Source organism: Astatotilapia calliptera, chromosome 12 (assembly GCF_964374335.1).
Source record: "Astatotilapia calliptera chromosome 12, fAstCal68.1, whole genome shotgun sequence".
Lineage (NCBI taxonomy): Eukaryota > Metazoa > Chordata > Actinopteri > Cichliformes > Cichlidae > Astatotilapia > Astatotilapia calliptera.
The window spans coordinates 1374987-1391621 of NC_137433.1; the positions used below are offsets into that span (position 1 = coordinate 1374987).

General features: G+C 45.3%; 3 protein-coding genes across 12 annotated transcripts in view; 2 read left to right on the forward strand and 1 right to left on the reverse strand.

Annotated features, from left to right (window-relative positions):
- Positions 1-7515, reverse strand: part of rad17 (RAD17 checkpoint clamp loader component) — a 25603-nt gene extending 18088 nt beyond the window's left edge. The window contains exons 1-4 of one of the 3 annotated variants that reach the window (XM_026186945.2): positions 6948-7515; positions 5487-5590; positions 4252-4461; positions 109-180 (exon numbers count right to left, since the gene is read on the reverse strand). In XM_026186945.2, coding sequence (XP_026042730.1) covers positions 109-180; positions 4252-4461; positions 5487-5590; positions 6948-7272 — 711 coding nt within the window. In that variant the 5' untranslated portion in view covers positions 7273-7515. Of the gene's footprint in view, positions 1-108; positions 181-4251; positions 4462-5486; positions 5591-5822; positions 5856-6947 lie in introns of those variants that run through there. The other 2 variants (XM_026186949.2, XM_026186947.2) reach the window with 2 other exon arrangements.
- On the forward strand, positions 5482-12624 carry ak6 (adenylate kinase 6). Of its 3 annotated transcripts, none has more exons than XM_026186951.2 (6): positions 5482-5622; positions 6172-6241; positions 7619-7711; positions 8216-8274; positions 9013-9158; positions 11758-12624. In XM_026186951.2, exons 2-6 carry the CDS (start codon positions 6205-6207, stop codon positions 11945-11947), a joined length of 525 nt encoding a protein of 174 aa, XP_026042736.1. In that variant the 5' UTR covers positions 5482-5622; positions 6172-6204; the 3' UTR covers positions 11948-12624. The 3 variants fall into 3 exon arrangements, with proteins under 3 accessions (XP_026042736.1, XP_026042737.1, XP_026042735.1); XM_026186952.2 differs by having other exon boundaries at positions 5586-5904; XM_026186950.2 differs by lacking the exon at positions 5482-5622 and adding an exon at positions 5865-6094.
- Positions 12625-15095: 2471 nt separating this feature from the next.
- The window catches only part of ydjc (YdjC chitooligosaccharide deacetylase homolog), a 32318-nt gene continuing 30778 nt past the window's right edge, over positions 15096-16635 (forward strand). For 2 of the 6 annotated variants that reach the window (XM_026187600.2, XM_026187606.2), the window contains exon 1: positions 15730-16038. Coding sequence is in view for 1 of the 6 variants with exons in the window: in XM_026187599.2 (XP_026043384.1) it covers positions 15144-15230 (87 nt within the window). In the remaining 5 variants the exon portion in view is untranslated. Of the gene's footprint in view, positions 15231-15729; positions 16039-16635 lie in introns of those variants that run through there. The other 4 variants (XM_026187599.2, XM_080309090.1, XM_026187601.2 and 1 more) reach the window with 4 other exon arrangements.

A 16635-nucleotide genomic window follows, 5' to 3' on the forward strand; every position in this document is an offset into this window, starting at 1 on the left:
GTCAGGGAGGATGAAGCATTATTATCTCTGTTACTCAAAGAAAAATCAGAGCATGAACTGCTTGAACGTGATTACTTCACTCAGTGTACGAATGCAAAGCGTAGTTACCTTTGTGTTGGTGTGAACTCTGATCCACTTCTCAACTTCCTCCATCTTCTTCTTGTGGACAGCTAGTTCAGCCTACACAGATGGACACACCGTAGCATAAACCGCTCAGTACACAGTCAGCGCTAATACCTCGTCACAAACACAGGACGGGATCATTCATCTTCCACACAAACACAATCAAACCTGCAACAACTGATAATAAACATTAAGACAGATTTAGTCTCAAGAGGCCTTTAAACTTCAAATGAACTTCTCCCAAGTGCTGATTGGCCAAACCTACAAACATACTGTTCAAAACATGAAAGGAACACATTGAAAGCATCAGATCTCAATGGAGAGAAATCGTCCTGTAGATCTACACTGACTGTGTAACGTGTCAGGAATTAAAGTCAAGATCAGTCTACAGACACCCCAAAGTCAAAGTGGAAAAATGATGTGACAGGCTAGTTTGTAATGGCCCCTGCAGGCAAACCTGGCAATGTCACAGCATGCTCTGTGAGATGACAGAGTTGTGGGAGACCTCCTCAGACATCACTGAGCTCATGGACAGCTGCTCGCTGGCAGATGGAACAAGAACTGAGGCTACGTTCACTCTGCAGGTCTTAAAGCTCAATTCAGATTTTTGGATCAAATCCGATTTTTCTGTCTGCTTCTTCACACTACAAATAAAATGTGACAGCAACCGCGCTCTAGTGTGAACGCTCAAAGCAGCGCAAAAGAAGACGTCACACACAACGCGCTCTGTTTAGACCCAGACCAACAGTGTCATGTGACTGATGGCCTTAATATAAAGACTTCGGACCTTACGTTTCCCAATTTTTGCTTTAAGTTATTTTGTTATCTACATTTGGCCTAATAATGATCCTTACTGCTGTTTTAGAGGAGCTTCAAAGGATAGCTGCAGATTTCTGTCAGAATCTGCAGATTATACAGTACAAATAAAATGTTCACGTTTCTCCAACGTTGTCTTCCCAACAGTTTCACCGGATGGACAGGAAGCGTTCGCGATGTCTTCTCCGGCGCTGATAGTTGGCGTCTGTCTTGTGTCAGTGACGTAAAAGACGGATTTAATGCGACGTGACCATCAAACACCAGTCGCAGATTTGTATCGTATTCAGCACCACATACCAAAGTGACCCAGGTCTGATTTGAAAATATCGGATTTGTGCCGTTCACACTGTCACACCATGATCGGATAGATGGTCGCACAGGGTCAGAAAAGTCTTTCGCCTGCAGTGTGAACGTAGCCATAATATCCCAGAGGTGTTCTTTTGGATTGGTGTCATTCAGCGTGGGGGCCAGTCAATACTATGAATCCCTTCATCCACACTTCAAATCCTGTCTCCCCCCCACCCTGGACCCCCACCAATTCGCATACCGCCAGAACAGGAGCACAGAGGATGCAGTCTCCATCGTACTCTGTCCTCTCACACCTGGACAACAACAACACCTACACCAGAATGCTGTTTATAGACTTCAGTTCAGCGTTCAATACAATCCACCCCTCACAACTCATCAGGAAACTGACAGGCCTGGGCATCAGCTCCCTCATCTGCAAATGGTTACTGAACTTCCTGACCAACCGCCCCCAACATGTCCGGCTGGATAACCGCTGCTCATCTACAATCACGATGAACACCGGTGTACCACAAGGCTGTGTGATGAGCCCTTTCCTCTACTCCCTCTTCACCCACGACTGCAGACCTGCTGATGGTTCCAACACCATCATTAAGTTTGCAGATGACACCACGGTGATTGGCCTCATCAGTGACAACGATGAGGCCGCCTACAGGGAGGAGGTGGATCGTCTGGCTGAGTGGTGCGACACAAACAACCTGCTGCTTAACACCGAGAAGACCAAGGAGCTCATCGTGGACTACAGGAGGAATGCTGACCCACATCCACCCATCCACATTAAGGGGACGGCTGTGGAGCGTGTGAGCAGCTTCAAGTTCCTGGGAGTCCACATCTCCGAGGATCTCACCTGGACGACCAACTGCTCCAAGCTGGTCAAGAAGGCTCACCAGCGCCTCTTCTTCTTGAGGACTCTGAGGAAGAACCACCTGTCCTCAGACATCCTGGTGAACTTCTATCGCTGCACCATCGAGAGCATCCTGACCAACTGTATAACAGTCTGGTACGGGAACTGCTCTGCCTCGGACCGGAAGGCGTTGCAGAGGGTCGTGAAAACTGCCCAGCGCATCGCCGGAGCACCACTTCCTGCCATAAAAGACATCTACAGGAAGCGGTGTCTGAAAAGGGCTGGGAAAATCATCAAAGACCCCAGTCACCCATCACATGGACTCTTCACCCTCCTGCCCTCTGGGAGGCGCCACAGGAGCCTCCGGACTAAGACCACCAGGTACCGGAACAGCTTCTTCCCCACAGCTGTCAGACTCCTGAACTCTGCCTCCTGACATCTGACCCACGTTAAACTCATGGACTGAACATACACACACCCACAATGGACAACTGTACCCTCAAACACAATAATAACATGGACTGAACCACCACTCACAACCACCAGCACTTTATATAGCCTCTGTAGAAACTATCTACACCCTCACTTATCTTAACTGCACTACTGTATAGCTCTGTGTAAATAATCATTCTGTGCATTCGATAATCTTTAATCCTACAACTGTTTACAACTTGCACAGTTCCCATTTCTGTATAGCTGTATATCTCAGATTCTGTAAAGTTATTTATTTCATATTCTGTATAGTTTTTCATATTTATATCCTGTTCATATCCTGTACATAGCTTGTACTCACTACAGCCTGTACATACTTATAGTTATAGAATATTCACAACATACTTCATACCGTGTACATTATAACATACCATAATAGACCCATTTCTGTAATATACTCACATATCTATATTATTGCTAATATATATTGTAATATATCTATATCACTAAAGCACTTCTGGATGGATGCAAACTGCATTTCGTTGCCCTGTACCTGTGCATGTGCAATGACAATAAAGTTGAATTCTATTCTATTCTATCCTCCAGGAGCGACTGCATACTCTCACCACATGAGGCTGGGCATTGCTGTGCACCAAGAGCAGCCCACTGCACCAGCATACAGCCTGACCATAGGTCCAAGGGTTTCAGCCCAGCACCTAATGGCAGCCAGGGCGCTGTTGCTTACCCTGCAGAGGTCTGCGCGTCCCTCCATGGGTATACCTCCTCAGACACCGCTGAACCACCAGCAAACCAGTCATGCTGAATGACTTTACAGGGATGTTCTCCACAGGTTCTCGAGACCCATTATGTCTACCACATGTGCTTTCAGCTCTAAGCCTGCTCTCATCTTTGAAAATGACCTGGCGTCAGAGGTGCCAATTCTGGAACTCGATGGTAAATGCCAATCAGGCTTCATGGTGCCAGGCAGTGAGCACAGGGTCCACTAGAGGACACCGGGGCCTCGGCTGACCCTCGGAAGTCTAATTCTGATTGTTTGGTCAGAAACATTCACACCAGTGGTCTGCTGGAGGTCATTTTGTAGCTCTGACAATGCTCATCGATACTGGCCCTGCTGATAGGTTAAGGACCTTTACGGCCTTGTCCAGCTCTCCTAGAAGAACTGCCAGTCTCCTGGAATCTCCTCCAGCTGTGCTGGGAGATGCAGCAATGCTAATGTATTGATCCTGGAGCATGACTACCTGTACAGCCTCTGTAGGGTCCAGGTGTCACCTCATGTTACTGGTTGAGACAACGAGCCCAGACAAATGCAAAACTAGTGCAAAAACAAAAAAGATGAGGAGGTAACTATCAGGGACCTCCGCCTGTAAAACCACTCTCGTTTTGGGAGTTGTCTCGTTGTTGCCCCTCTGGCACACCTGTTACTAATTTCACTAACACCAAAGCAGTAGAAACTGACCAACAGATCAAAATTTACTGTCCTGATGCTTTATTCTGATTAAAAAGTGGGTCTTTCTGTGACTGGACTCTGTTCCAGTCTACAGTTACCTCTGGTGAGACCCTGAGTGGGTAGAAGGTTTCCCATCAGGGGACTCCATCGTGCTATGCAGGGCCTTGAAAGCTCACGACAGCATGCCGGACTTGAACCTGAGCTGACGTGGGTGGACTGTGTTGTGAAGGGCAGTTTGTACATGACAAGCAAAGGTGCTGACCTGTGAGCGGGGTGAGTATTTGTCCACCCAGGGCTCATTCTGGTCCAGTTGAGACGACTCCTTCAGCAGGTAGGAGACGCTAGCTTCTCTTTTCCTCTTCCTCTTTATCTCAGCCTTGGAGCATAAAACAGGGTTGCCATTTCTTCTTCCAGAAAGAGAAGAACATTCCTCTCTCAAATCAATAAAGGATGGATCCACCCAATGGTTTGCCTGTTATATATATAGGAAGTAGAGCAGGGCGATATGACCAAAAATATTTATCACGATATACATTTGAAAATTTGTGATAACGATATAACTGACACGAGAAAATACTTTACAACTCCTCAACTTTATTAGTGCAAAACAAACCCCAAAAAAAACATAAATGTATTTTCACTTAAACAAGCAGCTGTTTTTTTATGTGCATTAAAGCTACATCGTTTCATTCAACGATCCGCTTTCGCTCTCCTCATTCGCCATCGCCGCCATGCTTTTTCTGCCATGTGCGTATGAAAACAAAGGCACTGCACATGCGGTTTTACTCATATTGTATCGCGATATTTCATTTTCTTATCGCTGCCTAACATTGTACCGGTATTACCATGAACGGTATAATATGATATATGATGATATGGCCCAGCCCTAACACGAAGTACAAAAAATACATAATTTATTGATGCAAAACATGACAAAAGAGGTACTTGGCTGCTCTGTGCTTAATGGAGAGCTAGTACCTCAAAATAATGGTACGAGAATCAGGTCGGGGAAAGATTACATTCCTTAATAAACATGTGAGATGCAGGTGATACCTGAACAGGTACGTGGAAAACACAGCTTTCAGCAGGATCCATGCAGTCCTCTGACATACTAATACAACCTTACTGCTTCCACAGGAATCAAGTGTGACCAGAACATTTGACAGTTTGCTGGTCTTAAGTATTTGAGGTGTGTATTAGCACATCAGAGTGATTACTGTACGATCCTAAATAATGGTTGGGTCAGTGCTGGTTGGGCTGTATGAAAGAAGCGTCAGAGTTTTGCGAAGTTTAGTGAAATAAATATATTTAAACCAAACAGAAATGAACACTGAAACTCTACTCTGGACACTGCTCATGCAAACAACGTCATATGGACGTGGATTATGTAAATGGAAGCACTTTGTAATAAAGTAACGGTTTCTATACTTCCTGTTTGCAGTGTGACCCCACTGACCCCGGGCTCCCCTCCCTCCCGAAATCCACTGTGTTACTTACCCTGCGCTCAGTAGCTTTATCTGCCACAAGCTTGTTCATCCTTAAAGCTGCTGTTTCCCATAGAGAACAGTAGATTAGTGAAGGACCGGAGACCTGAACAGCTGCTGGCGACGAAACGAGAGAGAAAACACAGCCCGTAAATATCGCAGCACTCGGGACAACATCTCTAACTTACTGCGTCTGTTAGTTAAGCCACAGGGACCAGACTCCAGGACCTCTGTCGAGTGTCAAACTCATAACAAACGTCTCTCAGGCTACTGTTGTTTAGCTAATTACACATTTCACAGTTTATATTCGGACGGCAGCTTCTGTTAAGCTAATATAACTTCGCTTTACCTCGTACGAAACACAGCTGGCTTTTCAGAGATTCGCACTCTTGTCCGGGCACAATGGAAACTTCAGTTTGAACCAATCACACGTATGTTTCCCACACACTTCGTGCGGAGCTGTAAAATTTAAACTCCGACAACTAATTGTCTAACTGTCGCTAACTGACTGCTCACTGACGTAATATTGACGTAAAGCTTCAGTTTACGGCAGTGGAATCAGTCCGGTTATAGCGTACAACAAAACAAAGTTTTACATCGAACTGGTTCCCAGTTTTCCAGGTTTGTTAGTTAACTCTGGCCGTTACTGGTCTGACTGGAATGACATGGAGGAATAACAGCACTGCTCTGACTTTCAGGTGTCGATCATCAAACACGTGTCTGCTGGAGCTATGAAGACGAAGAAGCAACCGAACATCCTGCTGACAGGTTCGGTACATTTATACACCTGGTTACTCTCTGCAGTTACCCTACTGCAGACGCGAAGCCTGCGCTGCGGTTAAATGTCGGGTAGTTAGTAGGTGTTCAACATGTTTGTAATCATGGGAGCTGAGTCCATGTGGTCTGATCTCAGCCATCGCGTCCTGTGAAGCTGCAGCTGCGATAATAACGATGATAAAAATGGTGTACAGTGTATTTGGATGCTGTTAGATATGTACCCGTCCCACGCACACAGAGGGGTGACATGATGAACAACCCGAGTAATTATGTCGCGGGGTATACTGGAGCGTTTGCCCCTTGGACCCACGTGTCAGCACACCAAAGTTATTCTGACTGATTATACGGTGAAACGTCTCTGTTCGCGTGGAGCTGCCGTGTCCCACAATGATCGCGCCTCCGTGCACACGGGGGAGGATGAAGTGCTGTGTTTTGGAGCGGGGCGTTAGATTGTGCTTACTCTTAGAATGAATGCCAGAGCACACTGAAGGTGTTCCAGCAGCTTCAGGTCCATGTAGCATCTATTATTTATCTTTACTATAGTTCCACCTTTAAGCATGTGAGTAACCTACCAACCCGTTATATAATCAAAGGTACAATAACCACTAATGTCATGATAACCTGGGACCTCCAATGGGGGGGCTCGTGTGGACCTGATTGACCTGAGGCACCAACCAGAGCGCAGCAGGGTGCTCACCTGTAATGGCCCTGGTTTTCCTGAGACAGGAGGATCTGGCGATGGTCTCCGGGGGTGGCAGAGGGCAGCCAGTGACTTTCTTGGTCAGTGTTAAGTATCCTCTGTGCAGCCTTCCTCTTCTCAGCAGTGGGTCTTGAGTACCAAACACCAGGCAGTAGGAGAGCACGCGCTCCACTGAGGAGCAGTAGAAGGCCAGCAGCAGCTCCTGGTCCAGGTTCTTCTTCCTGAGGACACGGAGGAAGTGTAGCTGCTTCTGGGCCTTCTTCACCAGGGTGATGGGTCCAGCTGAGATGTTGGTGCCCAGAAACCTGAAGGCGTTCTCCATTTTTAATGAGGGGGGAGTGTCTGTGCCTCCTGAAGTCGGTTATGAGTTAAATGGGTAAACTAGATGTATGGTCAACAGAAGATTAAAATATCATCACTATCACTACTTTATAGCCTTGAGTCACAGCAGAGACTGTTCCCAGCAGCTGAAACCCCCCAGTAGCACCACTATCACTGTATTTCTTACTTCTACTGAATTATTAAATGCCAGGTGGGTAGTTGAAGAACAAAACTGAGCATTTTACTGCAGAATCAATCGGATGCTCATCACCAGATGGGGTAAAGTCAAATCTTTAATATAGACTAACTTTGAATTTGAATTCAGCTGTTAACTCTTCTTCCTACAGGGACTCCCGGAGTTGGAAAAACCACTCTAGGAAAGGAACTGGCCCAGCGCACGGGGCTGACCTATGTCAACATAGGAGACCTGGCCCAGGAAGGTAAAGGAACTTTGGGAACTAATGGACATTAAGACAGAAACATCTACCATGCTAAGGACAAAGATCGTTCTGAGAATAAACTCAGAACTTTGGGATTAAATGAAATAGTGCTGTGACACAAAGGCTGACTGTGGAGATGACAGCTGTCACAGCTGCTGTGGCCTCCACAGATTCCCTCTGGTACATGAGTGGAACAGACTGGTCTTATTGTTTCTTCTGATGTCACACACATGATTTGTGTTCCACGAGGCTGGAGCCATCAACATCCTGGCATTTGTACCCGTCCACTCTGACTAGGTGCAGCTGTCTGCACCATCTTTTCCATGTTCTTATACTTACAGCACACGGTGTCTGTGACCCAAAGCAGAAATCATGTTCTCAGGACAATTATTACACTTTCACTAACTCGTCTACACAAAGTGATTTACAGCCAGTGATTCTGTTGATGGCCCTGCTTTCAATCACACTGAATCTGAACTCTGCATGGATCATTTTTTCCTCCAGGACAACTGTTTGATGGATATGATGACGAGTACCAGTGCCCCATTCTGGATGAGGACAGGGTGAGTGAACTTCCACACTGGACTGTAGAGCAGAGAAACACAACGATGTCTGAGGCAGAGATTATATTTAACTAAAACTTAACTAACATTTATATTCTCCAGTACCTGCTACTTTTTCAAAGAGCCTGCCACCAGTTACTCAGTCAGTGACATCACTTGAGTCACGAGAGCGACTCCTTCCTGAAAATCCAAACCACTTTTTTTTTTTTAATGCCCAACAATGAGCACAAACACAGTCTGACAACAACCCACAGACCAGCAGCAGGAAGGTTTTTGAAAGAGAAAACGATCAGATTTGTGAGCTGAAGGTAATAACTGTGCATAAATGATCAGGTGGATGCATTTGTAAAATGGATCGGAGCGTGTGTTCATGTGTACATCTTAGTTTACGCCTGTGCAGCACATTGTAAGCATCTGCAGCCTTTTGGAGACACATTTCTCTCCATCATTAAAACAGGGGAAGAAAGAGGGCCTGTGAATCTGTCCACAGCTGTTAATGTGCTGAGCTTTATTAATATCATTATTACAACAAATGATAAATGTCTGGATATTTTGCCACAGCACACTTTGATGGTTCCCCCTCTCAGAGCCCACCTCTCCACTAAGTTGATGGATTTCTCTTTATTATTTCTAGCAGAATTTTGCTGCTTGCAGACAAAACAAACGTTTTGCTAACGGTGCAGGTAGACTGAGGGAGTGCATCGAGTGTCAGTGTTCGAGCTTGTTGGTGTTCTGCAGGTGGTGGATGAGCTGGATGAAAAGATGAGTGAAGGAGGCGTGATCGTGGACTATCACGGCTGTGACCTGTTCCCCGAGCGCTGGTTCGACATCGTTTTTGTCCTGCGCACAGACAACACCCAGCTGTACACTCGACTGGAGGCCAGGTAACAACACCTGGGTTTGTTTCTGCTCACAGAGCAGTCATCACAGCGCTGTCATGTTACAGGCTTGCTCCACAGTGGACTACACTCAGTGTTCACATAAGACCTCAGAATGACAAAGTAACACAAGCTGAAATTCTTGCAGATTTATTAAAAATAAAAAAACAAATTTAACATGTGCATAAGCCTTTGCTCAAAACGTTGAGTCACCTTTGGCAGTATGAGTACGACGCTACGAGCCTGGTGTGTCTATTTCTGGACATTTCTCCCAGATTTCTTTGCAGAACCTCCATCAGCTTTATCAGGCCTGTGCAGAGATGTTCGGTGGGGCTCACTGGGCTCCAGATGGGTCACTCAAGGACAGCATGGTCCCAAAGTCACTCCTTTGTTATCTTGGCTGTGTGGTTCAGTCTTTGTTTCATCAGACCAGACACTTCAGTTTCTCGTGGTCTGAGTCCTTCAGGTGACACTTGGCCACTTCCCAGTGGGCTGTCATGTACCTTTAACCAAGGAGCAGCTTCTGTCTGGCCACTTCAGGGCTGATTGAAGGTTATCCTCTCTCCACAAAGCCACACCGGAGCTCTGTCAGAGGGATCATCGGGTTCTTGGTCACCTCCCTGACTAAGCCCTTTCTGAATGAATCGCTCAGATTGGAAGAGTCCCGCTGGTTCATTTGTTGGTGGCTCTGGGTGCAGATACAGTCCTCTGTGGTCTCAGACAGTTCCTTACACTCCATGGACTGGTTTGTGCTCTGACGTTTACTGTTACCTATGGGACCTTATATAGACAGGTGTGTGTCCACGTCCGGTCAACTGGATTTCAAACAGGTGGATTCAGCCAACTTACAGAAACATCTGACAGATGATCAGTGAAAACAGGATGACTGTGATTACTTATCTACTAGGGGTGCAACGATACTGGTATCGATATTGAACCGTTCGATACAGTGCTTTCGGTTCGGTACGCATATGTATGAACAATACAAAATTTGTGATTTATTTTATCAACTTTCCTTCTGACGATGCTGTCTGTGTTGAGCGCTCAGTGAATCTGCGTTCGACTACTCCGCCTAGGGTCGACAGTGCAGCCTAGGCGGAGTAGTCGAACGCAGATTCACTGAGCGCAGGGCAAGCTAGCAGACAGAAGTTAAGCTCTCCTTGCAACATGGCAAATTGAACCTCCCCCACTCTCATTCAGATCTGGCGTTTGGAACTATTTTGGTTTTCATGTGATGTATGACCCTGAAGGTAAGCGAGTCATGGACAAAAGTAAAACAGTATGTTGGATGTGCCATGCAATGCTCAATTACATGGTGGGAGCTAGTGTGTTAGCGCAGTTAGCTCGTTAACGTGTTGGCCGTCTAGCCCCATGCACGGGGCGATCAGCGGTAGCTCGTTAACGGAGATTTGCCGTGTTGTGGCGTTAAGGTCATTTCAGATTAACACTGACAGCACTAGTGGGAACACAACGAATATAACTGCACATTTACGCAGACATCATCCTAGTGCAAAGACAAAAACAACAAGCATGCTACTAACTTTACCCGAGTCATTTAGACAGCCGTTAGCACAGGATTCTCCTTATGGGGACCTGATATGTTTAATATGCTGCTGAGAATATAGCCCAGAAGAAGTGGATAGTAGAGCTTTTATTTTGGAAAGAGACATTTCTCTGTAATAAACTCTCTTTTCCAAAGATGAGTGATTCCTCCGTCAGATTTATTTTTTTTCTTATTACTTTGTTTCAGCAACATTAAATTTAAAAACTGTCCTTTTGAGTTAAATATATATATTTATAATTCTGATAAGTGACAAATTTTAAAAAGGGCATGAACACTTTTTTGTATCGAAAAAATATCGAACCGTGAATTGTGTGTATCGTTGCCCTGTTAGCTACATGTTTTTGTTTTTAATACATTTGGAAGAATTTAAAGCAAAGCCCTTTTTTACAGGTGCGAATGGAATTTGAAGAGTTTTGAAACGAGGCTGCAACATGACAGCGTTTGATTTGGAGGGAAATACATTTGTTGCTGAAGTGAAAACGATGAGATTTCTGATTCATGAATTAATCATAGTTAAATAATGTGATAGTTCTTCACTACAGTGTTAGCCTGCAGTACTACACTGGTTTTGTCATTGAATTATTACGTAGCATATGGCAGCTATTAACAGTTTGAATTTAAAACGGTGCTTTTGAAGTTGTGACACCGTCTGCTTGGACAAACACATTCAGCCTCTGTGGCTGGGAGCTAAGACACATGGCTGACTGCAGCTCCAAGCTCTAACCAGCTTCAGCACCTTCTGCATACAGACGAGAGCAGAGCTGTCACTGCTTGTGGTAAATGTAGCTCTATCATAGGCATCACAGTCATTCTCTACTCCTGGATAATGACTGTGAACATGTGGCTGAGCCATCCAGGTTCCAGAAATAGCAAGTGCTGTGAGACTTGTCTTTTTTTTCCGTAAGAAAGCTGTAAAAATGAGAACTTCCAGGAACTCGTCTGCAGCCACAGTGTCTGGTTCCCTGTCCCTTTGTATTTGAGTGATAATTCATCGTTTTAACCATTGAACCAAGTTGTCCCTGTCTTCTTTGTGACTGAAAGGGGCTACACGGGAAAAAAGCTGCAGGACAATGTGCAATGTGAGATCTTCCAGACCATCTATGAGGAAGCCATGGAGGCCTACAGTAAGGAGATTGTCCACCAACTTCCCAGCAACACTCCTGAGGACATGGAGCACAACCTGGAGCAGATAGTGCATTGGACTGAACAGTGGATGAAGGACCATAACTAGGAGGTGACCTCACTGGGTCAACAAGAGTCAACAATTAAAACCTGAATTGTATCATTTCTGAATCTGCGTTTACTGTCATATTGAGCAAAAGTTTTGAATTTGTTTGTATTTTGTTTCCAATGACCCGACTTTCTTGTAATTGGTCTTGAGCAGGGGTGTCGAACTCCAGGCCTCGAGGGCCGGTGTCCTGCAGGTTTTAGATATCACCCTGAGTCAACACACCTGAATCACATGATTAGTTTATTAGCAGGTTTCTGGAGAACTACAAGACATGTTGAGGAGGTAATTTAGCAATTTGAATCAGCTGTGTTGGATCAAGGACACATCTAAAACCTGCAGGACACCGGCCCTCGAGGCCTGGAGTTCGACACATGTGGTCTTGAGCAATAGTTGGACAGACTTTCAAAGTGTCTCTTTGGACAGTGCCTGCTTTTGCACTCAGTTTTTATCCAGTCTTTGTACAGTTTTCAGAAAGCATGTTGTTTAGCTACATGACCTATGAATCAATTGTCACCTAACTGAACGAATGAATCAGTGTTGTCTAGATTTAGATGGAATTCTATGACAGACAAGGCAAATAAACCATTGTAATTGGATCTTTAGGCATTTTGTTACTAGCCACACAGTTTGTTCTCATGTTGTTAGTTCAATCTGTGATTAAAGGCCAAAGAAAGCAGCATTTGACGTAGGTACTCAACCTTTTGTGAAGTTCTCCAAGGAAAGATAACCAGCCCACCAGGATTCCTCTGCCCATAGACACCCCAGAGAAGCCTGGCCTCTGTGGCCTGGGCTCTATTTCAGGAAGCCGGTTTAGAAAACTCAGAGTGAAAAACGACACTCACGGTTGAGTAACCCCGAACTGTCCAACTCAGAATATTCGGTTTCAGAAAGGCTGATAACAATTAGTTCAGTCAACGCGGAGTTGCTTTAACCCCAAGTTAAACGCGCGCACGAGGATACATAAAGCCCTGATTAGTGGAGCACAGATTAAGCGAGTCACCATGGAGACGGAGGGAAAGAAGGCGCGGTCAATGTATCTTACAGCGCTTGAGGCCGAAATTCTGATGGCAGCATATGCCGATAACATGCAAATTTTGCAGAAAAAAAGTAACACAGGCTCAGCTGCAAAAGAAAGGGAGCATGCATGGCAAAACATAGCCGACAGAGTCAATGCGTGAGTGTTAATTTAAACATTGATCTAGGGATTTCCACCCATTTAACACGTTATTTTATTATATTATATTTTATTTTGTGACGTGATGTGATGTGAGCGCAGGTGCAACCCAACAGGCCCCAAACGTTCCTGGCAGCAAGTAAAAATGAAATATAAAAATATAGTCCAAACAGGTAAGGTGTAATTGTATTATGAGCCATAGTGCTTGGTCTGTTTGTCCGATGTAAATCAATTGCAGTTAGAGGCTACATTAATTTCCCCTCTGTAAGCACTTATTGAAATTATCTGAGCACATTACAAGTACATATTTGCTTACTCTGTATGCTCAAATGTGACCCGTTATAGCCAACAGAAAAAAAGCGGAGGCCCGAAAAACAGGTGGGGGTCCTCCACCACCACCACTCACAGAGGCTGGCCACTTGGCTTCCACATTTGTGATAATGTTGGCAGCATCACATATGATCTTCACAGTGCAGAGAACACAAATTAGCATCCATTACTATAATGAAATAATTTGTTAGTTTGACATGCTACAGGGAACCATGTACCTGCACATTAATGCTGTGGAAAGACTTCCTGTTCACATAGTCTCCTTCATTTACTGAAGGAGCAATGATTGGAATGTGAGTACCATCTATACAGCCAATCACGCCTGGGAACCGTGAGAATAAATGTAAAATTTAAGTAGTAGTTCAAGTATCACCACATCATGAATTAAGTTCTGTTCATCCTGATACCTGCAATTTTGTGGCATCCCTCTTTGATAAATCTTGTGGGTCTATGACCGGGGAACACCACAAACGAGTACAGGAGACGTTTCAGTGCAACTGCCCGACAGACGGTAGCCTTGGAAACGTGCTCAGCGTCACCAATTTTATACAGAAAGCTCCCGTTTGCAAAAAACCGAAGTGTGATACAAATAATATGTAATTAACTGAGAGCATGTCCGCGATGTGTCACATGAGCAATATTAGGCCTGAGGATGTTATTCAAATAAATTATAGATTGTGCTGGAAAACGGTAACGTTCGCACAGGAAATCATCAGGAAATGATAAAATGTCCAAACGCGCTCTAATCACTCTCTCCCGGCGGAGAGCTCTGCGGAGAATTTGGGCTTCAACATCTACTGGCTCTTCAAGGAAGGAGCACGCCATGTCTGACACTTCCTACAGTCAGGTTTCTGACAAAGAGGCGGAGAAGGTCAGGGTTAGTTGAAGTAAACCTGCTAGGGGGCAGGTTAGCTTCACGGAGTGTGTTGTCATAGTAACTCACTCAGAATTAATCTAAACTCGCTTTGTGAAACCGAAAACCCAGAGTTTCCGTTAACTCAGGGTATACTTACTCAGAGTTTGCACTAAACCGGCTTCCTGAAACAGGGCCCTGATCCCACAGAACAGCTACTGGAGCACATACAGCTGAAAGCTATGCTGGGTTGTATAGGGGCAAATTGCCGATCCCTGTCCACCACCCAAATAAACTACAGTGGCCATGTCAGCGTGGTGTGATATGAATGGCTGCTTGGATAAGTTTACCTGGAGTGGCGACAGAATCGGGACATGTGGGGAAAAAGCAAGGCAGTGAAGATGGTACTGCAATGCTTCCTTTGGGTAGTGTTCTGCTCCTTGTAAGGTTTCACCTGCTAAACACTGGAAGGATAATGTGCAGTTGCACTGGTGTGACTGAACATTTCTAGGTGACGTCGTTTAGAGACCCATCTCCATTTTTGCTGTTGCCTTTGTAACATTCAGATTGTCAAACCTTTTAGCATCATGTGAAGACTTGTATCACAGCCTGGAGTGTCCCCACTGTTAATGTAGGCCTGTTTAAAACTGTGTATTCAATGTAATAGTTCTCACAGGATTAATAGGAAATCCTGTTTTTATGACGTGTTTACATTTTTGCGTTTGTTTACATCGGAGGATAATGTTTTAACGCACTGAGTTTTTCCCACTTCCACGTGTATCTCCGGTTTCTCCAGCAGGGGGCGACGTATTTTCAGTAAAGTCAACCCGGTCTCATGTATGCGGCTTACTAGTCGGAAGTACAGTGTCGTTGCGCCGTGCGTGGGGCTTTCGGACTTCCATGAACGCCCGTGTGTAGCACAATGGGTAAGATTCATTTTGTATTGTCATATAATAGGATTGTGTGTTCTCGTGTTGTGTACACTGGGCGGTGACACTAGCAAACAGAGGAGCCGTTTATCCCGCAACACGGGGACGTCTTAGATGTGTGGTGTTGGTATGCTTGGCTGGACGGGAGACAGCTGAGTGTCCCGTCCTGTTCCTGACCGTAACAGACACCCGGCAGTGACTGGAGCTCTCCCACGGTGACCCACGGTGAAGCTCGTCTTAGTCACGGGTGATTTATTCGTCCTGCCGGTGCAGCAGGTTAAAGGCTGCTGTGTGATGATTCACTCCTACCGTAAAATTTATGGTCACGCAAATGTGCCCGCCCACTTAAACGTTTCCCTTCGAACAGAGACCGGGGATTAACGCTTACGTCATAGCTACGTCGGAAACGCAAATCCCTCCGCCACCGCAAATATTTGATTGGCCTGGACGGTAATTTTCCGTCATTTCCGGCAGCGCTGACGTCAGCGTCGTTAGCCTGCGGCGTGTTTTTGGATTAGCGTAAGATAAACGTTTATCGGGCGAATCACATTTGAAACGGATTTTTGTGACCGACCTACCTTAATAGTATGAACCAGTCACAGCTGAGCATCCACGGGCGGGTCCCACTAACGTCAGCGCCCGTGTTGATTGGTCCGTGTCCGACAAACGTCATTCACCTACCTGTGTGACTGTAGCAGCTGTGCTGCAGTCTGCCGGCGGATAACTCGGCTAGCTGAAACATTTGCACCATGAGCGTAACAGCCCCGTGAGAGGACAACGAGCTGCTGCTGGGACACGAACTCAGGTCGGTGAACTCAGCACCGTGTATGTGCACAGGGAGGGGGGAAACCATGGTTACAGGGGGAAGCGTCCCAATAAAACACACGAGGGAAAAGTACAGACATCATTTACTGAAGTAAAAGTACAGATCCTTGTGTTAAAATACTCCAGTACTGGCTGAAGTACTTTCTTGCCTCCATCAGTAACACACTGCGCTGTCTATAGTCAGGAAATATTAAATCATTACAAAATACGAAAGGCAACATGTACTTTTAAATATATGAATTATATTATTTACACTGATGTTAAGCTCTAAGATGTTCATATTCCACTGTCCTGGTGCTGTCATTTCTGTAATTGCAGTTTATTGTAACAAAGTCCAACAACAGGAAACCAAACCTGCTGTGCTCTGATACAGTGATGCAGGCTCTGAGTCGGGCAGCACTTTAGCAGCTTCCACAACACTGTCATGAACACAGTAAAAAAAAAAAATGTAGTAGGTGTAGTGCATAGACCGCTCCAGACGTTACGATACGTTCATCAGGAGAACTCCACAAAGTCGCTTTGAATGACTTCCACAGGCTGGTGATGAACTGGGTCGCTCACATGGATTACTGTAACG